This window comes from Paroedura picta, chromosome 12, assembly GCF_049243985.1.
Source record: "Paroedura picta isolate Pp20150507F chromosome 12, Ppicta_v3.0, whole genome shotgun sequence".
In the NCBI taxonomy this organism is placed as follows: domain Eukaryota; kingdom Metazoa; phylum Chordata; class Lepidosauria; order Squamata; family Gekkonidae; genus Paroedura; species Paroedura picta.
In genome coordinates this window covers 28916557-28943768 of record NC_135380.1, presented here as the reverse complement: position 1 = coordinate 28943768, position 27212 = coordinate 28916557, and the positions used below count along the sequence as shown (strand labels likewise).

Genomic DNA, 27212 nt, shown 5'->3' with positions numbered 1-27212 from the left:
CTCCCAGGCAGAAAGGTCTGCTTTGGAGTTTGTACAGGGTTGTTGTGGAGAAAAACATTTAAGGTCTCCCACACAGGTTGCTGTGGAGTTGAAACACTTGAGGCCTTCTGCACAGAGTTGTTGTGCAGATGAAACCTCCGCAACAGCATCCCATTTCGTCTGCACAATAACCCTGTGAAGTAGGCCTCAAATCTACAGAGAGTCATGAAGAAGAAATGCACATGGCTTGGCTGTTTCTTCCCTCCAGCAGCAAGGACAGCCAGAGCAGTATTTTAAGTGATAAGGGGCTTTTCTGTGGCCTCCCTGTCAGCCAGTGGTTAGGTAGGAGAAAGTTGTTAGAGGCTCCTTCACAGAAGACCTGAAGGAAGGAGGGAGCGCACTCACCAGCCACCTGCCAGCTCTGTCCGAGGTCTGAGGCAAAGTGAGGGAAGTTGCTGGATATGACAGTCAGGACATTCCTGGGGCAAAAAGGGCTGGCATGGCCTGTCCAAACCTCTGTTCCCCTTGCCCCCCAGCAGCCGTACTGAACTCTCCCAGCAGTGGTTAGGGGCAGACTGGCAGCGATTGCAACAGACTGCCCCTTGCTGGGCCGTTGGGGGCGGGTGCCCACAGGGCCAGGTCAATCAGGATGCACTGCGTGTGTCCTGATTGGCCTGCAGACAGGAAGTGAAGGCTGGAGAGTCTCTACCCAGGCCTCTGCTCAAATACTGAGAGCGAAAGCTGTTACAGATATCAGCCAATCACAGAAATGTTAAATACAGCCACCCAAATAGCACAGTACATAATAAAAATTCAGGAGCTACCCTGACTGAAATCAGGACTAGGAGTCCCTTTGAAAGACATATACGGGTCAAAGAGTAGATTGTGAGTAGATACAGGTCACCGATATAAATGTGTGACCTAACAAAAATCCAAACTGCACAGAGGAAGCAGCCCAGTGTACAAAATGCTCCATTGTGTGAAAGTGAGAGAAGTAGAGAACTGAAGGGCTGCCTTTCACAACCTCTGCTCAACAAAAAACAGAAAGGTGAATTTGCAAGTGGAATTGCAAAGCAATACCTTATCTTGGAGATGCATAATTTTATTTTTATAGCCTGCCCTTCCTGGTTAATTCAGGGCAGGTAATGCTACGGGAAGACAGCTTCTCATAAGTAAGCCTTTCGCTGTCCAAACAAACTAATGGGGTGGCTCCCAGCACTTTCCCCCTGCAGAACAGAAACTGCTCCAAGCCAACTGTCACTCAAAACTCACCAAAGACATCCTGGGATTCCGCAGATGGTTTTCTACAATGCTTAACTTTCAGTGAGCTTGCTCTAAATTCCATTTGAATGTATATCCAAGGGTTCTCTATGATGCACCCCGCATTCACATTGTTTTGTGAGTTGTTGGACCTTTTTCCAGGTAACCCACATCAGAATGCAAACATCTGGCTGAGGGCCCTAGAAATGGGTCAGGAAATATTGCTAAGTGGGGCTTGGATCTGCTTAGTAATATGAGTGGGTAGCTTGAAAAAAACCCCCTCAGGACACAAAATCAGGAGAGAGGGATATTAAGTGAAAAGTCTACATTTATAAAGAACCCTTTTCTCTCCAGCAGGGGCTACTTGTTGAAAAGAAGTATAAAAAATAAAGCGATAAAATACATTACAAGAAGATGCCATTTAAAAACAGCTACATAGGCAGTCCTGAATATAGTTTATTCCTGTACAATCATGTAAAAAGAACGTATTGATACATATGTCCAAGTGCAGTTAACTGGGCAGAAGAAGCAATAGAGAGCCAACCCCAATTTCAGAGTTCAGGCTTGTTTTAACAACAGTCAAGAGGAAACAGAAGCAACCTGGCCAGCCAATTTGGTTACTGGTGCTATTTCTGAACAAATTGCCCCCCTATTCTGTTTGGGCGGTTTGTGTGTGTGTGTATTTTTGGAGTGGGGGGGGGTTATTAGAGGGTTTTTTTTTTAACACAAATCTGTTTTCTATGCTGACTAATAACAGCTATAGTATTTTCTGGCTAGGAAAAAAGAACTAAGTCAAGCAGTTAAGAATTCCATTGACAATAACATTTTTGTACTTTATAGGGTCAGACTGATGTGGGTAATTGTTCGCGTATTACTACTGGAAACAAACTCAGGGTTCTCTTTTAAGATGTTCTTCACGGCTTTTGGGACGGCATCGTATTTTGTTCGGCTTCCTCCCCACCACTGAGAAGGTTCACGTCCACACGTCATGGGGTGAGATAGCCAGGCCAAGGGCAATGCACTCTCCGTCAGGCAGTCCACTGATCTTCCGAGTTAGCAATATATACAACGTTGGTCACTGAGTGGGGGGAAGCTTCCGTTTCAGCAAGATCATCTCTTTGACTTCCAGGCTGCCCTGGAGTATGGAGCAGTCCGTTTCTTATCAGGCGGCTTGAAATAGGAATAAGCAGCCACTGGGGGGAACTCTGCATCTGGGTTCTCTGCCATCATTTTCAGCTTGGCTTCAATGGCTTTGATCTTCGCACTAACACTGCGGAGGAGACGAGAGACGTTTGCTTTAAAAACTAAGCTTCCCCCAAGCGAATTTACAACCAAAATCAAGCCACGTGGTGGCCCAGATTCAAAGGGCTCCGCGACCAGGACAGCTTTAGGCTTGTGTTTCTTGAACAACAACTCCCCCACCAGTCACAAATTTCTGATACTGCATGGCAAACTGCTGTTGAAACCACTGGGGATTTCAGAAGAAGCAGGAAAGAGAACATATATGGAGAAAGTTGCCTGTCCGAGGTTTTTAAGAGACCAGAAATATCACTAAGGACACAAAAGTCCTGTTTAGGCATGCACAAAACAAAATCACTATTTTTCAACTCCAGGTATATTGGACCCAAAAGTATTGATATGTCCCAATATCCCCAATCCCAATATCGGTATACTATGGGGATTCAGAAAATATTTGGGAAAGCTGAATATTTTTAGCTCCCTGGGCATTTAAGGGGAGATCCATTTAAATGCCCACCAAAAAGTTAAATGCCCACCAAAGTGTTGATCTCAAGCTGTGGGATCAGTTTGAGTTAGGGGAGGGACTGGTTCAAGCTCTTCGAAAACTTCCTGCTCCTCAGAACCACTTTAGTCATTACAAAGCAGCAGAAGAAATTATGCTCTCCCCCTTCCTGCAACTTCTAAAGGGGATTCTGAAGATTAGAGATACACTGTGGGGGAGGCCCTTGTGTCTCTCACCATGCATGGGGTGGGGGATAAAGGACATTGCTGCTCTCTGGTTGGGACAACAAACTGCGATTATCAACTAAGGGGAAGGGTCTTACCTCAAGTTGGACTGGGCTGGCTCTGTGCTGGATGAGGGCTCCAGACTGATGGGTAAAATCTTTTCATTCTTACTCTGATCGTATCTCTGGAAGAGGGAGGGGAAAAAGGCAGGAACAGAAAAATTACTTTGCAAGAATGGAAGAAAAAATTGATTGAGCCCTTGAACAACAAAGTGGAACACCAAGTGTGAGTTTATGAGCTCGCTGCTGGCCCCTCTGGAGTTGGAACAACAATAAGCTTACTCAGGCTGCTTGCTATAAGGAGCAAGGAGACTCCAAGTTCCACTCACCTTGACCTGGGCGTGGGCCCACCGTACTACCAGTTTTTTGGACAGGGCCAATTTGCCATTAAGGCACTGGATTGCTTGCTCAGCTTCCTGTGTGAGAAAAAAATATCAAAAAATTAATTTCTTCTCAAGGAATGAAGGCTCCTCTGTCCTTTGATTTCTGTGGTTAATATTAACTTTTTACAAAACAGTAAAAATAGCCATAGGAGCCTGCAGTTCAGATGATGGGCTCATATACTGGCAAGCCATCCACAGAACGCACCTATAGCATGCAATTTGCCAGCTGTGCTGCAAGCTCCAGACACACATGGACAGGGCATTTTTCTTGAACATTGGACAGACCTAAGTGGATGACGCAGTAGCTATTCCTTCCTGAACCCTGTAATTTGATACCACCTCCCCTGGGAATGGGCCAGGAGGGAAGCTACAGATTTATGCTTCCTTTAAGGAAGACCTCTGCTAGCATCCAGCAAGGCAGATTGGTGTGGAGTCAGAAAAGACCACCACATCAAAATGCCCAGTTCCTTCACTTCCTATTGGCTTCCTTGTGGGTGGTGGGATGGAAAAGAGAACGCTTTCTGTCTAAAAAATTGCCATCGTTTTGATTAGCTTCAGCATTTTTGACCCAGCATTTATTATTATTATTATTATTATTATTATTATTATTATTATTATTGACAACCAGATCCTTTGTTCACTCAGCAGCTACCCCATCAGTCAGGATGCTACTGTGGGCATTTTATGGAACTCTGGCCAGCAGAAAAAGACAACAAATTAGCCAAGAGCTTGAAAAGACCCGTCCCCCCCTTCCAAATCTTACCGGCTTAGTTTCAAAGTTCACAAAGCAGTAGCCCCTGGGCTGACCCTCCAAAGCGCCTGACTTGTGGAAGAGAAAATCAAATTGCTTCACCTTGCCAAACTTTTGAAGAAGCTTAAGAAGGTGGTACCTGAAGAGAAGAGAGACGGTCTGTTTACTGAACGGGTATAAGAAAACTGAATTTGATAGGAGTCCAGATGTTTGACAATACTAACTCAACATGAGCGGCTCTCACTTCTTTTGTTACAGCATCACTTAGGAGTGAAATGAAAAACAATGTGACGGGACACACAACATTTCCAGAAACAGTGAAGCCATGGAAAACACTGGGACATGAAAGATAAGGAATACTTTCTTATAACTTAGTTAAAAAATAAAATTGTATTTAGCTTATTTAAGGAATGAGAAAGTATAAATACCTTAAGTTTTCTACAAGCAAAACCGTAAAAGCCAGCAGGAAGGCAAGAGAATGCTGCAAGCCACTGTTCCCTATGCCAATGTTCCCCAACCGGTCCCAGTCCCTGGATTGAGGGTTGGGAACAGCTGCCCTACGCTACCAAGGCAGCACCTCACAGGGGAAAAAGCCTCATACGCTTCTCTCAATTAAGGCAGCAGCCCCTGTACATGTAAAACCCCTTTGTAGAACACATCTAAAGTATAAACAAGCTACTATTCCCTAAAGCTGTTGACTGTCTTACATGGAAACCTTCATGCTACACATGTGGAGTGACTAAAACAATGTCTTTAAAAAAGCTTCACTCATCCCAAAGAAGAACACTGATTTTTTCTTTGGCCCTTCACATCTATACTTGCAACAAAGACAGAACAGAAAGGACACTGTCCACACCTTCACCAAAAGACACTTCAGGACACCAAAGGATATTGATCTTATGGTACCCAGCTGGTCTACAGGATATGGCCACCAGATGGAATACAGCTCAACAGGTCCAATATAGCTTCCAGTCCTTGGGTAGCAGGGGGTCCACACTGCCCACAGTTCCATTCTTCAACTATCAAGTTCAGCAACTACTCTGGGTTCCCAGAAACAGCTAGATCACAACAACTTCCTCCAATTCAGGCATGTATCTTTTAGTTTTGCTCTGAATTTCAGGACAAGCAAGGCAATTCCAGGAATTTCCTAAGTAAGGTCACTGTGGTTATATCCCTGGGAGAGGCCCAAGCAGCCACGAGGGAAAAGTGGCCTATCTCAGTTAGTCCTGCCTTAGGAGGAAAACTCTTCCTAGGAACATGACAGCATATGAACAGCACTCAACTTTTCTTGCAGGTATGTGAGCAACTCTAAAGACAAAATCTTAAAAAAGGATTCTAAAGAGTCATGAGAGTGTTGGTTACCTTAATATTTTGGAAAGTACCAGCCTGTTCTCTGGACTTGCCAGAGACCTTCCGGGGTCATATCCCTTTCTACAACCAGAGGAAGATAACTGCACCTCTAAGATATGCTCTTATAGTCTCAGTTATTTATTTTTTGAAAGTCATCATCAAGATTTATTAGCTATTGTTAGATGTACATGCAGTCCCCCACCACCAACTGCCTTCTCTCTTTTGGCAAACACCGACTGCTTTCCTGACGCCTTAAAAAACATGACTCGTTTCTGTCCTTGAAATGAAAATGTCTTATATCTTGCCAAAGGGAACACGACTAGATTTCCTTTGGCCAGCCCCAGAGGAGTGCCTATTTTTAGGGCCTGTTTGTGTGGCTGCACATCAGTTGATTTCATCAGAATTCAGCATGCATCTTTTCCTGTAGCATCTCCATAAAGCACAGCTGGGAAGCCACACAGCCTCAGAGTCACTGAGCTTAAATACTGTGCCAGATTTTTTTTGGGGGGGGGGGGCATGTGCGCAGGAATATATATAAATAAAAATTAGATGGATGGAGAGATGGATGGATAGATGGATAGAGAGATAGATAGATAGAGAGATAGAGGGATAGATGGATGGATAGAGAGAGAGAGACAGAGAGACACAGAGAGAGAGACAGATAGACAGAATTATTAACAATTATACAAGTATTGAATACAAATGGATAAAGCGTGTCTGTTGTCTTAGAATCATAGAGTTGGAAGATACCTCATGGGTCATCTAGTCCAACCCCCTGCACTGTGCAGGACACTCACATCCCTGTCGCTCATCTACTGTAACCTGCCACCCCCTTGAACCTTCAAAGAATCAGCCTCTCTGTCAGATGGCTATCCAGCCTCTGTTTAAAAATTTCCAAAGATGGAGAATCCACCACCTCCTGAGTAACTGCTCTATCTGTCAGGAACTTCTTCCTGATGTTTAGATGGAATTTCTTTTGAATTAATTTCATCCCATTTGTTCTGGTCCATCCCTCCGGGGCAAGAGTGAGCAACTCTGCTCCATCCTCTATATAACAGCCTTTAAAATACTTGATCCCCTCTCAGTTATCTCCTATTCAGGCTAAACAGACCAAGCTCCCCCAACTTTTCTTCCTATGTCTTGGTCTTGGATAATAGTTTGTTTGGGTACCTCTACCATTATAATGTTATTAACAGGATATATTTCTGCCTTGGCCTGTAAAAAGAGGATTGTTCCATACCTAGTCCTTTTATAAACAGACTGAACTGGAAACATATATTTTCATTCTTCTTTCAGGGCACAGAAATGTTAAATTACCCCAATTTAGAGAAGAACAGGAACCTCTTGTGGCGCAAGGAGCCTCTTGTGGCACAGAGTGGTAAGGCAGCAGACATGCAGTCTGAAAGCTCTGCCCATGAGGCTGGGAGTTCAATCCCAGTAGCCGGCTCAAGGTTGACTCAGCCTTCCATCCTTCCAAGGTCGGTAAAATGAGTACCCAGCTTGCTGGGGGGTAAACGGTAATGACTGGGAAAGGCACTGGCAAACCACCCCGTATTGTGTCTGCCATGAAAACGCTAGAGGGCATCACCCCAAGGGTCAGACATGACTCGGTGCTTGCACAGGGGATACCTTTACCTTTTTTACCTTTAGAGAAGATCAAGATGAGCATATGAACCCTCAAGCACAGATATGGCAGCATTCCTTTGCAAGCAGAGTTAAGAAATGTCCTTTTCTCCCTCTGATACCCCATTTCCTGGGTTCTCTCAGGCCTGCTGCTCATGTGGTTGTGCATTTGGTTGTCAACAAATCATTGCAAGAGTTCTGTTTTGAAGTCACAGTGTACCAAAACCCACTTACATAACAAAGGGCAATTCTGTAACTGTAGCATGGCCAACGCATGTTGACCAGAATGGTGGAGACCACTGGATACCGTGGAATGTGCCAGTGCAAAACAATAGGTCATGCAGAAAACAAGAGAGAGCCTGCAGGCATGGCCACCGTGCAACTGTGTTTTAATAGTTGTACTGCATTCAGATTCTACCTTGTCAACTGCTTCAAAGGTATCTGCAGGTTTAAGTGCAAATTATATTTCGTGCTTAATAGCTTGCTTTTTCAACAGAAATCTGGGGGTCAATAAATACCTGCCCTAACATGTTACACCTGAGCCATATGTCTGCCAATCTTTTTCCACACTGATTTAATCAATAAGCTCAGCAGGCTGAGAACCAAACACATTGGACAGAGAGAGATGGCAGAGTCTTTATAGACATCCGCTCTATTATACTGTGGTGTATGCCTGCTTCATTCTGTGAATACTTTTATGCTTGCTGTTATTTCTGAAAGCTAAGAACTAACTGTGTGTTGTGGCAATGTTTTATGCTTTGTGCTTCTGTTACAGGAGACCCAAGCAGCAGCGACACATCTCATCTAAGGGATCTCAAACAAGCACCCATATAAAAAAACAAGGACTGCCATAAAGGAGATCCTCCCTGGCAAGAGACGCCTTTCGATGACAATGAGGTCCAACTGCTGGTGCCTGAGAGCAAATGTTATTTTGGATTTCCTAACTGCAATTTTGCATATGTCTTTGTTCTTTTCCTCCAATACTTTTGATTGTTATTTGGGTAGGATAGTTCAAGGGGCCAAGAAATGCTTCATATGCATGGCAGGGCTGCTTCATGAAGAGGGGACAGGAAACCAGGCTGTTAGAAATTACTGAAGCATCTTGATGGGGTACTTGGGAGTGATCCCTCCTTGGGGAGGGAGGGTGTGTCACATCTCTGCTGTGAGCTGTGGCCAGACCTCGTTCTTACTTCCTGTCATCCGAAGCAAGTGTGGGACAATCTGGCCATGGCTGATTTCCTTTTCCTCCGGCCTTCCTCCTGGCACCCTAAGAGCTATTCAAACACTGAGTTGAGGCTTCCTCTGAACAATGCTGTCCTGAGGATATGGGAATCGTACTGGCCACATGCTAAAGCCATTAGAGCTGGGAATTCTGGCCCGCTGGGAGTCAACAAGATGTTGTTAAACACATTGTTTGTTGAACAAAAATCCTCACAGGAGATCTTAAAATGGGATGCAGAGAAGTGATGCATGGTGCTTTTCAAAGGTCTTCCAAAGAAGTTCAACTTTAATACCAAGTTGTATTATGACATTAGGATGATCTGTGTGAAAAACAACTTGCAGATGCATAAACTCAGGCGCACCAAGATCAATGCCATTCGCTGACAAACACAACAATACAGAAGTATTGAAATGTACTGCAAGCACACAATGGCATTTCCACTGAGATAAGTGAGAAGCTAAATACTGAAAAGAATCAGGCTAGTTAAAGTCTCTACAAAGCTAGAAGACGGAAAATAGGAGCTTCACATCATCTAACAAGATTGTACTACCTTAGGTCAGTTCCTAATCCTCTCCGCCCCATCTCTAAAATGGGAAACATTAATGAAAAATGGCCCCGGGGTGTGTTTGGCAAAAATGAACCAGAATATAAAGCCCTTTAAGTCCTTCTAAAGGGCTGTGTGGACTACTGTGCCTAGCAAACCATGACATTTGCACTTCCTATCAATTTGATTTCAGGATATTTTGCTAAAAATATCTTTAAAAATCAAATTTAAAGGCACACAAACAACACAGGGAGGAAACTTTGGGATTTACAAGGCATCACACTTGTCATCTGTGCATTCAAACAGTTTATTAATGCAGGACTAGACAAGGAATCAGGTTGCTATACAGATAAAATAGATACACTGGAAGTTAGAATGGAATCACTAGGCCTCATCATCAATGCCTCCAACTCAGGCTTGACAGCCTTTAAAAGAAGATTAGACACATTTATGGAGGAGAGGTTCATTCATATCTGCTAGCCATGGTGACCAAAGAGGACCTCCACACTCAGAGGCCATAAGCATCTGGATACTAGAAAGCAACACTAGGAAAGGCCTTGACTGCTATGCCATTTGTTAGCCCACCAGCTTGCAGGTTGGCCACTGTTTGAACCAATCCAGCAGGAAATCATCTTATGATTGATCATGTTAGTGTCTTCCACAAAAACGAAGCTACTATCCACTGTAAGTAGTATTTTTAATGGGCAGAACGTCTGTGTGGCATTTACTGCACTTGCCCTTACAACAGCCTTGCAAGAGAGACCATTACTACTCCTATTTGGCAGATGGGGAACTATAAAACACTCTTCCACAGCCACCCAACTAGCCATTGAAAAAGCTATAGTGCAAGAACTTCAGAAGACTATAGAACTTCACTACAGAACTTCAGAAGACAAGTGAGGTTTGATAGCATGCTTGCATCTCCCATGTGTTAAGAAGCACATCAAGTGTACCAGGGAGGTTAGGCTTGGGCATTTTTCTCCAAGGTGCTGATCTTCCATATGTATTATGCAAATAACCCCAAAGAGCAAGATTTACAGGACCAATAGGATTCCCAGTTTGTAGATGCTGGAGACAGATTTTGTAGGAACAGGAGTGTCAAAAGCCTCCAGCAACAGGGTGATTTTTACAGAGCTGCGTAACCAAAAGCCTTGGATTTTTCTTACCTTGGGAAATAAACCAGTAATAGCCAGAAACCAAGAGCCTCTTGTGGCGCAGAGTGGTAAGGCAGCAGACATGCAGTCTGCAGCTCTGCCCATGAGGCTGGGAGTTCAATCCCAGCAGCCGGCTCAAGGTTGACTCAGCCTTCCATCCTTCTGAAGTTGGTAAAATGAGTGCCCAGCTTGCTGGGGGTTAAACAGTAATGACTGGGGAAGGGCACTGGCAAACTACCCCATACTGAGTCTGCCATGAAAACGCTAGAGGGCATCACCCCAAGGGTCAGGCATGACCCGGTGCTTGTACAGGGGATACCTTTACTTTTTAGCCAGAAAGCAAACAGTACAACAAAACAAAACCAAAGTTTTGATTGTGTTTTGAACTGAAACTCCTTGCTGTAGATCAAACTGCTGCAAACGTTTATCTCCCCCCTCCCCAATCATTTGTGGGACTTCAATTCCCTAAAATTTTACAAACGGACCCTTACCAGAGGCCAGAGCAGCCAACGTCACTCGCAATTACTCACAGCGGATAAGGCAGAGCAATATAAACACAGGGCAAAAATGGTAATTAATGCAAAACCAAGAAGAGGCCAACTAGCACAGTGCTGAATGACTTGCCTGAAGAGGGCATTACGCTAATGATGGACTCCACTTAGAGGCATGGTTAGGACGCTGCCCGGCTGAAAGGAACAGCACTTGGAACAAAAAACCCAAACCACTTGCTGAAATACAAGGAGCTGGGCAAAAATTGCTTCCACAGCTGAGAGCTACACAATATCCGGGCAATAAAACAAGTGCAGCCACTTGGAATGCATAAAACCGAGATTGTTTTGTAAAGCTGGGGGGAAATGGCCAACCAAATCCTGGCCTCGCACATCTAATCTCCCTGTGAGCAATCAAGCTCTCCTCCATTGGTGTTTAATTGCCCCACTTCAACTTGCTCAAACGTGTTAGCACGCAATTTAAACGTGCTAATCATTCAGAGGCCAAGGGAATGTCAAACACATACACTTAACATTTGCTGCCACCACAAAAGGAACTCAGGCACACACAGCTGCTCTTACTGGCGACCACTCACATAAATATCTTGGGGCCGTCGTACCTCATAGGCCCTTTTTGCCACCATCTCAAAGATCGCATTGCCTTTCTTGACCATTAGCTGAAGAAAGCTGTGGGTAATGATAGCCAGCGTGGAAAAAAACACCAAATCAACACAAGACAACAAAACAGGGAAGGGAGGAGCTCTTGGAGTGCTAAGATAAAAGTACTGTGACTCAGTATGTGTCAGACTTGCATAGCAAGCTGAGACTTGCATAGCAGCAGAAGTAACAATTGTAAGTTTTCTTCCATACTTCCTTTCCCAAACTCCAGGCTCAAGTCCTTCCTCACCCACCCCTCACTCACTCTGTAATCTTGGGGTCCAGGTTGCCAATCCAGAGGCGATGACCATCCTGTAGAGCCCCCTCCGACAAGATGGATGCGTTCTCCAAGCGCAGGCTCTGCATGGGAGGCACTGCGGCCGCCATCCGCACCTAAGAGGAAGAGATGAGGAAAAAAGGGCTGGTTGGAACTCAACTGGAGATTGGAAAAGAAGAATAGATGATTCAATGCTTAAGTGAGCAGCACCATCACGAGAAGATCTGTAGCTCAAACCAGTTCTCTAACTGAAATCACAGATCTGGAACACAATAAAATGCACTCATGCCCAAGTATAGGAACTGTTCAAATCTGGTTCAAATTGCGTATATAGTGGTTGTATATGCATACATAGCAGCTTACAGAATTACACAGATAAAGACAGACAACTCTCTATTCCTTGTGAAGTTTACAATCTAAAAACAGGATTTATGGAAAACAAGAGGATAGGGAGAAACACCTCAGAATAAAGCTACATGTATTTAAGTGGGCTGTAAAAAAATGAGAAAGGTGATCACACCGATAACAGAGGCCACTGAGGCAAGGAGGGATTCTATGTAAGCTGCTTTGGTTATCCATTGCAGAAAAATGGGGGTTCCAATGAAGTAAATAAATAATACATACTGCAAACTAATTACTCATTAGTACGTTAGCTTGTCTCCTGAAGAAAACTTGGGTCACGCAGCTAGGCCCTAGTAGCTTTTCACTGCTAGAGGAGGAGGAATGGGCACTGCTAATCCTGTTTCCCCTTTTTCCTCAGAGAAAGATAAAATTGAGTAGTCCACTACTTTGTTGGATTATGCTTTTATCTACTTTTTTTCATTATGAACTAGCACAAAGTTTCTTCTGAAGGTTTTAAGGATGAAATGACCATATTCACTTTCTATGTTTAAGAGTATGATTCTTTGTTTATTTACCTGCTACTGCCTTTGAAGAACAATTATTATAGGCTTAAGTATTGAAAAAGGCCATATATCCTCAAACATCAGTTGAACAAGCACACAGCTGTAAATATAATAAGAATACAAAGCTACCACACACCAATTTCTTTTCTGTAACTGACAATGGTTCTCCAGGACCTTTGGTAGTGAAGGGTCATTCCCTACAAGATCCTGTAATCAGAGATGTCATGGTTGCCAGCTCCTAAATATCTATAGAGATTTTGGAGATGGAGTCCGAGGAGCACAAGGCTGGGGGAGAGGGTCTTCAATGGGGAATAATGCAATAGAGTCCACCTTCCAAAGCAGCAGTTTTCTCCAGCTGAACCAACCCCTGTCTCCTGGACATCAGATGTAATCCCAGGATAACTCCAGCCACCATCTGGAAGCTGGCAACCCTAAATGAATCGAAGACCTCCCTGAGCCCTCGGGGAGGGCAGTATATAAATAAAAATAAATAAATATGCAAATACACTGCCCGACCACTGAGCGTATAATAAACACTTGTCTAACACAAGCCTTTAAAACGGTAACCCACCTTAAGGCCTTTGGTCAGTGTATCTGTGAACTGCTTCAAAAGTCGGAACAGCCGTTTTAAAAAATCAGAATATTTCTTTCCCCACAACTGACCTACAATTAACACAACCACTCGAGATGGAAACCCTCCCTAAGAGCAACGGCAAATACACCAGCCCCGACCAATACGAACAATGAGGGAGCAGGGAAAAGGCTATCATTACAGTCAAAGGAGACTTAACACGCAGGTGTTGTTTTCAGCATTCGCATTTAGATAATTCCTGAGCGTCTTCCAGAGAAAGGAAGAGGTCGCAGAGCGGGGGGGCGGCCTGGGGCCACCCGTCGAGGCCAGGGAAGGGTCAGCCTCATAGCGCCCGGCCGCCCTCTCTTTCTCTGCTCCCAGGACCGCTCGAGGGGCCCCGGGGCGGCTGCAGTGCGCGATCCCCCCCGAGAACTCCACTCCTCGGTCCCGGTACTGCTAGCGGACAGTCGGACGGGGCGACTCCACCCGAGTGCCCTCCCCACACAAAAAACTAGGAGGAGGAGGAGGAAAATGGCGACCCTCCTCCCCCCCCCCCCCCCCAACAAAAGACTCACCGGCATCCCCTCAGCGCCTCTCTTGGCCCCGTTGTGACGTCACCGGGCCGCGCCGAAGGGAAACGCAGCAGGACCGGCCGCTGGGGACACCGTCACTTGCGCGCGCGCCGAGAAGAGAGGAAACGTCACAAGCGCGCGCCACTAGCGTGGTTTTCTTCTTCCACGGAGAAGACGCTTGTCCGGCCCGCAGGTTGGGTAGGAGAAGCTGAGTTGAAGGCAAGGACGGGGAGGGGAAGAGGGAGCGCGCTGAGGCTTCCTCGGAGAGGGGGCGGGGCTTGCAAGGGAAGAGGCGGGGCTGGTGGGTGAGAAGTTTCTGGTGGGTGGGGGGAGGACCTAATGGAAGATCCGGGTCAGATAGGTCTACTCTGCACGGCTGGCTGAAACCGTTTTCATTCCGCGCTCTGTTGCTTTGCGTTCCTCAGGAATTCTGAGAAAGGGAAATTAAAAGGGCTGTCTAAAAGGCACTGGTAGAAGAAAGTGTTTCATAACTGGCTTTGTTGTACTGAGCACTTTGTGCTCAGCTCTGGTTTGAAGCAAGTTCATTGAAGCAAATGGAAGAGGTTGCGTGTTAATTTTAGCAAAAAGAAGAACCCTGGTAACTGCTGATTTCCTCCCCTATACTATGACAGGGTGAAGACATGTGCCCCTTGGGCTGGCGCAGGCACAGTCCAACTGGCTCTAAATGTGTTTAACACTGACGCAGCAGAAAGTGTGTATGCCACCTTCTCAATTAGCCCTTCTTGGCTGCTAATTAAACTGAAGTCCAGTGTCACTTCAAAGACCAATGCCATTTGTTCCAGAATCAGCCTGTGCATGCCAGCGATTCCTGGGAGACATAATATTACTTTTTACAGGGCTGTTGGACTGACATGGCTACCTCTCTAAATACATTGGCTATTAATCTATACTAAAGATACAATATATTCTCTTAAAGCAGGTCTGGCTAAGACAAGTCTTTCTCCTTTGGAAGCAGCACTAGGATGCTTACATTTCCCAAAGGGAAATGGGTTGTCCCACTGTTCTTTTTCACATGAATCATTTAAATATATGCATATTAAAAACTGACCTGTCAATGAATATGAGATGTCTTAAAAGGGGAGTACCAGCTTGGTGTAGTGGTTAAAAGCAGCAAACTCTAATCTGGAGAACCAGGTTTGATTCCCCACACATGCAGACATCTGGGTGACCTTGGACTAGTCACAGTCCTGTTAGAGTTTTTGCAAGCCATTTCTGTCTGAGCTCTTGCAGTCCTACCTACCTTACTAGGTGTCTCTTGTGCGGAGAAGAAGGAAAGGCGATCGTATACAGCATTGAGACTCCTTTGTGTAGTGAAAAGTGGGGTTACAAAAACCAACTCTTCACCAATCACAACATAGGGTGGGTTGCATGTGTAGGATGGCTGGTGAATTGCCCTGATTCCCCCTAGCAAACATATCTCAGTAGAAATTGGGATTGTTGCCTTCAGTCTTCATCCAATGATGTCATGCTAGATCCTCAGCTGAACCCATCCTAGTACGAGTTTGATAAGCAAACCATTATGTGGGGACGGGATAGATCTCCTCGGACTGTGAGATAGACATCCACTGAAGACAGATATACCAGTGGTCCCCAACCTTTTTATCACTGGGGACCATTCAACGCTTGACAATTTTACTGAGGCCCGGGGGGGGGGGTAGTCTTTTGCCAAGGGACGTAGCTGCCGCATGAGCCCCTGCTCCACTTGCTTTCCCACTGACGCCCCTGACTTCCCGCAGCTTGCTGGGGATGCTGCCAGAAGCAGCTGCGCAGTGCCACACCAAGGGGGAGCCCCAGGCATGGTGGCCGCTGGAGAGCACCAAAGGTGAGCCTGCAGCAGTGTGGCAGGGCAGCCCCTGAGGCAGCAGCCAGGGAGGAGACGAGGAGGAGCTGCGGCTTGGTAACGACTGATCCACGGTCCGATACCGGTCTCTGGACCGGGGGTTGGGGACCACTGAGATATGCTGTTTTTACAAACCACCTGTTGTGTCACTCCCCTTCTTAGGTAGATGCAAAGAATATACCATGGCTGGGTCACTGAGATGTTTCTGGCAGTTGCCTCCCCTCCTTCGTTACTCTGCCTTGGGAATTGTGAGGTCATCACCACAAGCTTCTCAGAATGTGTGGGGTCCTGTGCTGAATGACTGCAGCCAAAGCAGGGTCTGGCAGATGCTGCAGGTCAGACATCTTGCTGCCAAAAAAGCCAAAGGTAAGAAGCCAAAAGTTTTATTTTGGGGTATCATTTGTACAGTCATGTACTAGCTCAATTTTTTTTCAGACCACATAGTTGTCATGGCTGAAAGACCTCCCAGCTTCTTTCACTCAGTAAAAGGTCTGTGGTTCAGTGTAGGTTCAGGTCCCGGTTAGAGAATTGTGTAGTACATCAACTGCTTGTGGGCAACTGCTGTTAGGAAAGGCCTTTGCCTGAGAGGTCCTGCCAGTCAGAGGAGACAATTCTGAGCTTAGATGAACAAGCGGTCATGTAGGTATAATGTTACTTTTGATAAATTATTTGTGTTGCTAACCAGCTTTGTTCTCAAAGGTAGCAGATATAGAGGAGGTACAGAAAATGACAGTTACCAAAGAGGTTGAAGGACCTTCCCTGTGAAGAAGCACTTGAAGGTTTTAGTTTAGAATATAGTGGGATTTTTTAAATGTTGTGACAAGTACACAGATTATGGACAGAGAACTTTCTGTCTGTGCTTAATGCACAAGAAGCTATTCACTGAGAATGACTGATAGGTGATGCAGGACAGATTAAAACATAAAATACTTATTTGCACAGGCTGTAATTAATGGAAAGATGTGGTGATGGTGACTGTCTTACATAGGGGGATTTAACAAATTCCCAAAAATGAGTACATTGGTGGCTGTTAGATGTGAGAGCTGCATGGAACCTCCACGTTCAGAGGTGATGTACTACTAATAACAGTTGTTCAGGGCAACAGCAGGGAGTGAATGTTGCTTTTGTGCCCTTTCTGTGGGCTTCTGGTTGGCCACTAGGGGAAACAGAGTGGTAAAGTAAATAGTCTAACGGTGTTATCCAACACAGCTGCTCTGTTATTCTTGGGGATTGCTGAAGAATTTTTGTGAGGACTAAAGGCGCAGGTGGGGGGGGGGGATTCTTGCCTAAGTACCAGTGAAATGAATGAGAACCATCACTACACTACTCTGAGATGTCATTGCGAATGGTGGTATATAAATCGAATGATTAAATAAATACTATGATATAGGAGAACAATTCCACTCCTGTGCTATATTAATTCTATTGTAAATCTCTGGGCGCTTTTTCAATGAAAGGGAAAGGCCAGACTCGAGTGAACATCAATGCTGCTTTAGTGGAGGACATCATCAGTTTGGAAGAAGTCAACAAGGAAATGCAAGCAGTGGTTGAAGCTCTGAAGGAGGATTTTGGGAAAAATGTGAACATAAGAACCAACGCAGGTTAGTTGCTGGCTATCTCTTGTCACACTCCTCTGTATGGCAGGAAGTGGTGTTTTCTTTGTAAACCCCCCTCTTCCTCCATAGTTTGAGCTTACAGACTAGAATGATGTTTAACTCAAAAGATGGAAGAACTGATACCTTGCAGTACAAGTTAAGATTGTGCGTGGCGGCATCCAAATAGGCCGTTCCAGGCTGACACAGCCAGTGCCGGACTGCACGGGGGGGGGGGGGGGGGAGCGCTGGCACCTGTGTGTAACTCTGCGCACACACGCAGGCACGGAGCTCCTGTGTGTGCACCGAGTTATGCACAGACATCTGCAACTCCCCTCCCCCCCTGCGGCGTAGCGCTGGCTGCGTCGGCCTGGAACGGCCGATTGGAACGTTGCTGCGCACAACCATAGTACAAGTTGCATCTAGGGTGTCATAGTACAAGTTGCATTCTGATTCATCCTACCTGATAATTTTTTTGGGTGGGGGAGGGGGGGAGACTTTAATCTGGCATAATGTCTGCATTGGAGGGAGGGAGGGAGGGAGGGAGGGAGGGAGGGAGGGAGGGAGGGAAGGAAGGAAGGAAGGAAGGAAGGAAGGAAGGAAGGAAGGAAGGAAGGAAGGAAGGAAGGAAGGAAGGAAGGAAGGAAGGAAGGAAGGAAGGAAGGAGTTTCTGGTTAAGAGAGGAAAAAGTGGCCACTCTTTTCCAGTCTCTGGAAAGAACACCATTCCAACCTCCGTCTTTGTGACTTGCTCACTTTCAGTCTCATGAGGCTTAAGTTATTCTGACAATAAGAGTTCTAAGGCTGTGAATATACTAGGGGCTCAAAGGCAGTATCTTGAGGAAGAGAGGTATTAATCTTTCTAGGGAAACATTTTGGAGCGCAAGAATCCTCCTCCTCCTTCAGCACATTAATTTCTGATGCTTCCAGTGCAAGAAGATCAGTCCATATCGTCCAGTGAAGAAAGGTTTCACACTTGGCTTTCTGTGCGTTGTAACTCGGCCTCTTTTGGTAAAGAGAATATTCTTTATTTCAGTTCATTTCTTTAAAGCCTCCCGTCTCTCCCAGAAATATGGCAGCCCCACCAAGGAAGGAAAGCTAGCTCTGGCCCCTCAGGGGACTTACAAAGACATTTATTTCTTTAGCTACCTAGCTTGACATAACTGGAAGCTCTGGCAAAGCCCCCTTTATCTTCCATTGTCCTGGTCCAGCAATCTTTTGTGGGCATTGGCAGAATGGATGGCCATGCTTAAGTAGCAGAGCATCTGCTTCGCTTGTTAAAGATCCCAGGCTGAATCCTTAGCACCTTCAGTTAAGAGAATGAGGGAACAGGTAATATGAAACACCCAAGTCCTTGGAGAGTGCTCCTAGTCAAGGTAGATGATACTGACCTTGCTAGATCAATGATCTGACTCAGAATAAAGTAATTTCATGTGCACTTCTGTGCATTAATTTGGTTCCCAGTGCCTGTTTATTTGTTTACATAGGAACTCCACATGGGCAAGTAGGGACCCCCTGCCTGGATGCTGAGGGCTCTTCAAACACATTATGTGCTGTCAGGAATTTCTTGTGTATTTTTCCTCCTTCAAATTGTATCATTTTTCACAGCAGCAACTTACTGAAGGAAGCAAGTGTTTCAGTGCCCAGTAAACTGCTTGGGGAGATGTTCTGGCAATACAGCTTCAACTGCAGTGTAACTATCGGAATACCCAGAACATCTCCCCAAGCAGTTTACTGGGCACTAAAGCAACCGCCGCTGAAGAGTCTTAACAAAATCTTTCTTCACCCTGAGCTTGACCAGGAAGGATCCGTTTTTGCTAATAGCTTCCTGCCAAAGGCCGTTGCAAGTGGGAGATGTCAGAAGCATCTAAGCAAACTGTTTGCAGATGTGACAAGGAAGGGAGCTGTCAGTTACCAGCAGGGCCCAAGCAGGAAAGATGCAATTGCCACTAAATTAGCCTCTTGCAAATTGCCTTCAGGACTGGGGTGGGCAGGGGGGGAGGTGGATGAAGAGATACACAGAGGTATATTCCGCTAAAAGCTTAGAACGGTGTGGTCAGTGGACAGCTCCTAATTGTCTTTAAGGAAATTTGTCCCACAAAGCCAGCTCAACTCAGTTTTAACTGATAAAAATGAATGCAATGCTTTTGGCTGGACTGTTCTTGACATGACATAACCAGCAAGGGTGAGGCTCAGCTCTGAACACACTACTGGAGCCCTTTTTCAAGTTGTCTCAACCCGCTGAACTCTCTCTGTGTTCCAAGGACCTCCTTTTCTGGCTGGCAACATGCAGCAGCCATCACAGGAGCAGATTACAAAAAGAACTGGTGGAGGGAGCAGGAGTTTGAAATAACAACAGGTTGCATCTGCCGGTAACAGTGTGCTGGACCCTCTACAGAACCAAAGTAATAGGGTCAGCAACCAATTAGAGGTTTCAGTGGTTTGGCTTATTTAATGCACTCATCATCTGCCAGCTTTATGTGGCATATGGGGTGGGTTACCATTCACATTTGAAAAGACCAATCAACAAACAGCTTCGAAAAACTTTGGGCTGTTGTTTCTCTAGCTGTGAGTCGATAGGATGAATCTTGTGTATCTTTCCCTTGCCTTCCCCTCAAAGCACAATGACCCTCAAGGAGATGGGTGAGGGGCCACTTCAGCTGGTTTCTTTTTGGCCCTTCATGGTTCCTTCAGAAGCTGGTGGCCTGAGCATTCTGGACCGGGCTCCTCTTCTTAGGGATGTTTAATTGCCTGGCAGAAGTTTGAATCAGCTAACCTTGTTAGTGGTTGGCTAGCTGATCATCAACATCAACATTAAATAAATGCACATATTATTGGTAGGTATTACGCAGCATCTGTTCTCCTTTAAGAGGTCAGGGTAAAGGATGTTAATAAAGCCAGTAACTAGAGAACATCTTGGGAGAAGGAGGACCAAAAAGATGCTCCTGTTTCTATCAGGACAGTATTGTTCTGTGCCGAGTTGATTCCAGGAAGGAAAATGTATGGGCAATTTCCCCTGATTTTGTTTTAGAAGAAGAGTTTTATACCCCAGTTTTCATTACTTGAAGGAGTCTTGAAGTGGCTTACAATCGCCTTCCTTTCCTCTCCCCATAGCAGTCACCCTGTAAGGTACGTGAGGTTGAGTGAGCTCTGATGAGAACAGCTGTAATAGAACTGTGACAGGCCCCAGGTCACCCGGCTGGCTGCATGTGGAGGAGTGAGGAATCAAACCCAGTTCACCAAATGATAGGCCAATGCTCTTAACCACTACACTGTCACCGTTGCTGTGAGCTCTTGCAAGTTCCTTTTCCCCCATTTCATTATCAAGATGAATTTCGCAAAATGGTGGGAGGTATTTAAACAGAACCCCATTACCAATAAAACAGCTGGTCAGCAGAAAAGAAGACCTCCACCCCACTTGCTTCTGTGAATGCCAAAGTGTCATAGAATCATAGAGCTGGAAGGGGCCATACAGGCCATCTAGACCCAACCCTCTATTCAGTGCAGGGTCAGTCGACAGGTATTGTCATGACTTTCTTCTTTCAGGGGCTCTCGATCAGGTCATTGTCACAACCAAAGATGGGAAGTTTCCTTTAAACCAGCTTGGACAGTTGACCTTGAAGTCTCCCCAGCTCATCCTTGTCAACATGAGCAGCTTCCCAGAAGTAAGTGAGTACTGTGAAGGAACTCCAACAAGGCCAGGCTCCAGCTTGCATGCAGAGTTGTGCCAGAAAACTGCTGGAGAACTGTGAGAGCCAGCCAGACCCCATAGCTGTGATCTTGCTGGGTGACCCAGTGTGCTGCATGCCTCCCCACCTTGAGATTCTGTACAACAGGGGTGGCCAAACTGTAGCTTTCCAGATGTCCACGGACGACAGTACCCATGAGCATTTGCCAGCTTGGTAATTGTAGTCCATGAACATCTGAAGAGCCACACTTTGGCTGCCCCTGCTCTACATCATATTGGTGAATGATTAAGGGAGGGGCTACAGTATTACTAAGAGAGGGACAGGGACTGCTTTGCATCTAAATAAGGTCCCAGGTTCAATCACTTATATGTAAATAAGGCCCCAGGTTCAATCCCTTGAGTCTCTAGGTAAAGAATCCTGGGCAGAAGGCGCTGGGACTTCTTTCTGCCTGAGACTCTAGAGCAGGGGTAGTCAAACTGTGGCCCTCCAGATGTCTGTGGACTACAATTCCCATGAGCCCCTGCCAGCATTCGCTGGCAGTGAACAGCACTGAGCTAAATAATGGCAGAGACCCTAAAAGAACTCTTGACTGCAGAGAGATGCTTAAAAGTAGCTGCTAAAATTTCAGAGGGGTGGCTGTCTGGTGGGGTGGACTTCAGTCAGCTGTTTGGCTCCTTACCCCTCCTGAAACCTAACATATATAGCAAGTTAACATCGGGTGAGGAATCCAGCATTCTGTGATGCTTAATTTGCATTGTCTGAACAAAGCATTAAAAATCCCCCCTCCCCCGTGAACGGAGTACCCACAGGGCTGGCAGCCCGAGCAGTGAAAGGGACTCCAGTGCCACACCCTATCTCAGCCTGTCCGTCACCTTTGCCTCTTGTCAACGGCTGTGGATGCCGTGTGAGCCTTTAAGGCACGGTCTGAAAATCTGCAGCTGTAAGGACCAGGCAGCGTGCTAATCCCCCTTATTTTCACACTTGCCCGCCGCAATGTGGAATGAGTTAAACAATTTGACTCTTCCCTTTATGTTCCTGCCACGTGGGATCTTTGGCACGCCGGAATACTCTCTCGGAATCTTTCATCTCCTTTGGCCCTTCGCTTTGCAAAGTCCAGGCGCTCCTCCCCCCCTCGAGAGTTTGTTGTGGTTTTTTGATCTGTGTTGCCTCAAACCATCTTAAAAAAAATAAAAGTTTTCCTTTTCGGTTTTCGCTTTCTTCCACTGCACCCCCCACGCTCTACTCCAGCCGCTTCACTGATACCTTGATACCGAGGGGGGCGGCTGTGCTTTGCAATTCAGCCTGATCAAAGCAGTCCCCGCCAATGTCACTTCCTGGTCTCGCTAGTAACCCAACTAAATGTTTCCATGTTCTGTCAAGATGGATTGCTCCCCATTGATGGAGAGCTCCGCCATGTGGTAATAATTATTTACTAATTCCTTCTGCCTTTTTGATCTTGGCTTTGCAGAGCACAGCTGCAGCTATCAAGGCCATCCGAGAAAGCGGAATGGACCTGAACCCGGAAGCCGATGGGCCAATAATCCGGGTGCCCGTTCCTAAGTAAGCAATGTCAATGACTCTCTGTCTCTGAGCAGGGCAGGGAATGTGATGTCACAAGTGATCCTGGGAGGACCTAGTTCACCTCCTAGTTTTTGCTGTAGGAGGAGGGGCATCCCAAAAGCTTCAGAGATGTGTCTTGAGGAATGGCTTCCAGGTACCTGAGCTGTGAGCCAGAGGCTGGTGAGACCTTCCCTCTTGTCTCCTTTCCTGTTTCCTCTGGGCCATAGGTGGGATTTTGGCGATAGGGGGGCTTAAGACCTGCTGTGCCTCCCAGAGTCCTGCTGGCTCAACTTTACTTGGGAAGCCAAGAAACAAAATTTGGGTGGAGTTACGGGTTCAAGATCTTACATTTCATGACTTCAGTTTTCTTGTCGGGAATTTGAAAAATTCTCATGATGAGGTAAGTGCTGTGTTTTGGGCATCTACAAACCTTGGCCTCTAATCTTGGCTTGCAATCCAGAAATACAAACCTGCCCAACCCCTGGACATGTTTCAGAAACAGCCACCTATAACCCAGCTCAATAAAACCAGTATTCAAGCTTGCCTTCTGCCAACTTTAACTCTGTTCCTCCAAAAGGTTGTCTGGACAGAAGAGGCTTTCAATGAATTAGGAAGTTCCAATGGACTGCAGCACTTGGAGGGGGAGGTTGGTACCTTAGGACTGGAGACACGTTTCAGCTCTTTGCAGAGCTGACCATTTGTGATGCTTGCAGATGAGGGAAGCTGAAATAAGTTTCTAGTCCTACCTTCTGACCACTGTTACAAAGGAAACGACACCTTTGGCAAATATTTGATGGGAACATCTAGGGCAGTTATCTCTGGTGAAGTGTGAGAGGCGGGTAAAGTTTTCTCAATTGTGTCTGGCTGCTGTGGAGAGGTGATACTCAGGGTGGTCCAGTGAAACTAATGAACATCAGCTGAGAACTACCCAAGGGAAAGTGATCCTTTAAAAAACATAACTTAATGCTGTAATGACATCATTGTTAAACTTCAGACAGCAAAATGAAGTGACAGTGTGGTGGGGGGAGAGTATGGAGGTGGTGGAATGGACTGTACCACAGCAGACTGCAGAGGAGGGATGACATTTTTCAAAGTTCTTCTAGATTAAGAATTCCCAGTAAGTGGGGGAAAGTAGGACAATATGAAGGGACTTCAGTACAACCCCCCTTATGTTCTGGTATTGATACTGATTGATTTGAAGGGACCTCCCTCCCTCCCACTCTTTTCCTCCCTCCCTCCCACTCTTTTCCTTCCTTCCTTCCTTCCTTCCTTCCTTCCTTCCTTCCTTCCTTCCTTCCTTCCTTCCTTCCTTCCTTCCTTCCTTCCTTCCTTCCTTCCTTCCTTCCTTCCTTCCTTCCTTCCTTCCTCCCTCCCTCCCTCCCTCCCTCCCTCCCTCCCCAGTCTCAGGTAGAGATTTCCTTTCATGGAGATTCTGGAGATTGAATCTTGGATCTCCTGCAGGCCAAGCAAGGCATCCCTCTGGCTAACCAGTGCTGACAGATAAAAAAAAAACATCATTGTGCTCTTAGTGACATTTTAATCTTCTTCCTCCAAGGAGCTTGGGGACAGATGGGTAGTGTTCCATACTTCCATTGAATAACAACCTTTCCCAAACACTGGGTCCGGCCACTCCGGATTGCCTCCTCTCGTGGGCCAGGGTTCTGCAGAGTCTCCAGCAAAGAACTGTCTTTCCTCGCATTTGACACCCAAGGGCCTTTAACAGGAGGTGCCAGGGAGTGAACCTGCTGCTTTGGTGCTCTGCCACTCAGCCACGGCCCTTTGCATGCCGGGTTAGTCGGAGTGACTGTCTGACCAAGGTCACACAGAGAGCTTCTTAGGCAAAGTGAGGATTTCAGCCTGGTCATAGTCGGTCACTCTATAATCATTCACCTATACCATTCAGTCTTGCTCTTTCTGACTGGGTATTATTTGCATTGAGGTCTTGGGCAGCCTGACTTTTTTTGCTGTAAACAGCCAGGCTGCTGCCTCCTTGTATGGTGCATGATCAGTATTGTGCTGTGTTGATTTGAAAGAATATGACGGAATGCTGTTTGGAAGCTGCCCACTTTTATCCCAGCATCCTCCATACTGCCCCATTGTACCCGTAAGCTACAGTTACCATCAACATTTGGCTCCGGTCTCTCCAGCAGTGAAGCACACACAAAGCTTTAGCAGAGCAAACCCCCTGCTTGTCAGATATTCCCCAACTCCAGAGCCATGAAGAACAGCCCCTCCGTTGACGATGCATTTTGCTCATCAGTGTTTTAACCGTGGCTTTTCTGCCCCAGTTCTCCCAGCCCTCTTGTAGTTAGCTGCAGCTCCAAGACTTTCTCCCGCACTCTGCCTTTCTCTGTTCCCTGCCCCTCTCTCCCTTCTCCTCTCCCACCTCCTTCTGAAGGAGACAGCTGTTATCCTCCTAATTGCTGAGGATTCCGGGTGGCTGCATAGCAGCTTGATTGTTAGCGAGTTCCCAGGTCATCCTCCGATTTGAATTACAGGGGAGGAGAAACCCGGGAATGGGCAAGAAAGGCTGCCATACTGTTTCTTTTGCATTGTCTTACAATGCAACAGAGCTAGAGTCTGGCTGGATCTCTCTGGAGCTGTTTCCAGTCATTGGAAGGGGAGCGTCAGCTCACTCGCGTAGCCTTTGCCAGCCCCTGGCATTAGCAGACTTGTTTACCCTTGGAGATCATACCTGTCTCTGCTTCAGTCCCAGAATGCAGGAGTCACCAGGGGCTGAAGGGTTACTATCAGTCCTTACCCAAGGTTATTTGGTTATCTTAAGAGTAGACTTGCCCTTTACCCTTTGCCACTTGGCTTTGATGCCATTTGCATTTCTCCATCCAAACATGCATTTAAAAACTTCTGTCCCTGCTCTCAGGGTGGTTTCTGGCAGCTGAAATGTGCCCATTGTCTCCCCACTGAGGCCTTGTTCCTTTTGCCTCTCGCTTGTCAGAGTCACCCGGGAGCACAGGGAGAAGTTGACCACGCTGGCCAAGCAGCTCACAAACAAGGCCAAGGAGTCCCTGCGCCGAGTCCGTGTGAAGGCAGTCGGCCAGACCAAGAAGGCCAAAAGCACCGTGTCAGAAGACACCATCAGGTTGATTGAGAAACAGGTACTTGTTTGGTTTGTGGGACTGTCATCCAAGGCCCTCAAGCTGCACAACCAGCATGGCATCCGCAAGCAACTGCACCAAAAACTAGTAAAAAAATAGGTTCCCAAGTTGCATTTTAAGTTACCGAGAGACACTTTGGGGTAGATAGACCTTCCACTTAGCAATTACTTCAAGTGTTCCAAGCTGTTAATGTAAACTGGCCAAGTCACCCTTACCATAACCCTGTAGTGTAGGCCAATGTTGTCTGTATATTGCAAGGGGAGGGCGATGGGCAATTGCCCGAAGCCACATCCTCATTAGTTGCTTGAAGCCAGGACCTTTATGGCTCACTTTCTTGGCAGTTACGCTGTGCCACTTCTTAACGGTGGCAAGAATTGGGAGGAGTAAGCAATTATGCTGCCAGTTCACTACACTTAATGGTGAGGGAATGCCGGCAGCTCCCTTCAGCAGTCCTCTGTCATGGCCCCCTAAGCATCCAAGAGTAGAATGGCTTCGGGTGGTGGAAGGGTGGGAATTAAAAGTGGCAAACGCAAGATCTAAACCTGGCTGCCACTTTCAGTTGCTCTCATAACCTGGAGCTGGTGTGTTTGCTTCCCAATGTCCCCCTTTCATGCTGCTGTCTGTCTCTGCTTCAATCACAACACTACAGATCCAGCAAATGATGGACGACACATCAGCTGAGATGGACAAGCTGTTGGCAGTAAAGACCAAGGAGTTGCTCGGGTAGGAGGACAGGCGAGTGGGAGCCAGGAAAGAGTCACAGATGGCCTCCTCTGCTGCTGGATTTTCACAGCCACTTGAGTGTGGTTTTGAGACGACTTGTGCTTCCAATCCGAACTGAGTGAAACCCCAGGGATCAAGGCTTGACCACAGGGGAGCTGCTGCCCACCCCCACCTTTGACAGTAGACAGCGATTCTCCTGCAGTCCCGTGAGCTGTGCCCTGGTGATAAAGATCGTTTTCACCCCACTGCCGGTGGAGTTATGGTGGAGTGCAGCCAGCTATTGGATGGGGGAACATTTAGCCTTGCCCAGGGAAGGCCCAGACTAACAGCTCTTGTCGTGACAGTGAGGCTCCCTCTGCTGTTGGCCCCTCTTGGAGTCCCTCCTGGCTCCTTTCTGCTTTGCTTTCCAGCTCTCCTGGACCCAGTGCCAGGGAAAGGGGGCCACAAAGCTCACTGGATGCTGTATGAACCTGCCGGGAATCTCATACGTGAAATAAAATCTGACGAGGACGCTGAAGCCTCAGAATGTCCCAGCGACTCCTCTGAATCTTTTGGGAAATGTCACCCCCTGAAAAATGAGTTCGTGGGCCGGGAGTCAGTGGGATCCCACTGGACTTGGGTCGTTGCTTGTCTCGTGAACGTACTAGCAAACACTGTGTCCTGGCTGGCCGTGCTTCCGGGGCCCCTGTGGCCCATCAGACCCTGCTGGCCGGTGCCGAGGCATGCCTTGAAGAAGCAGTAAAGACAAAGGCAAATACAATATCCTTATATTCAGACTGGTAGAGTTGCTAGCTTGGGGTTGGGATATTCCTGGAGATTTTTTTTTTGGGGGGGGTGTGTGCCTGGGGAAGGAGGGGCCTTCATCCAGGTATGATGCCATAGAGACCAACTTTGAAAACAGCCATTTTCTCT

General features: G+C 46.5%; 2 protein-coding genes across 4 annotated transcripts; one reads left to right on the top strand and one right to left on the bottom strand.

Moving 5' to 3' along the window:
• Positions 1 to 1677: 1677 nt before the first annotated feature.
• On the bottom strand, positions 1678 to 13927 carry RBM18 (RNA binding motif protein 18). Of its 3 annotated transcripts, none has more exons than XM_077305091.1 (6): positions 13764 to 13927; positions 11701 to 11828; positions 4410 to 4536; positions 3593 to 3679; positions 3303 to 3388; positions 1678 to 2509 (listed from the first exon to the last, which is right to left on the bottom strand). In XM_077305091.1, exons 1-6 carry the CDS (start codon positions 13767 to 13769, stop codon positions 2350 to 2352), a joined length of 594 nt encoding a protein of 197 aa, XP_077161206.1. In that variant the 5' UTR covers positions 13770 to 13927; the 3' UTR covers positions 1678 to 2349. The 3 variants fall into 3 exon arrangements, with proteins under 3 accessions (XP_077161206.1, XP_077161207.1, XP_077161209.1); XM_077305092.1 differs by lacking the exon at positions 13764 to 13927 and adding an exon at positions 13189 to 13740; XM_077305094.1 differs by lacking the exon at positions 13764 to 13927 and adding an exon at positions 12754 to 12830.
• Positions 13851 to 26830, top strand: MRRF (mitochondrial ribosome recycling factor). Its single transcript, XM_077305090.1, has 7 exons — positions 13851 to 13979; positions 15784 to 15987; positions 17079 to 17222; positions 20759 to 20877; positions 22370 to 22461; positions 25418 to 25577; positions 26227 to 26830. The coding sequence occupies exons 2-7, from the start codon at positions 15804 to 15806 to the stop codon at positions 26302 to 26304; spliced, it is 777 nt and encodes a 258-aa protein (XP_077161205.1). The 5' UTR covers positions 13851 to 13979; positions 15784 to 15803; the 3' UTR covers positions 26305 to 26830.
• Positions 26831 to 27212: the final 382 nt, after the last annotated feature.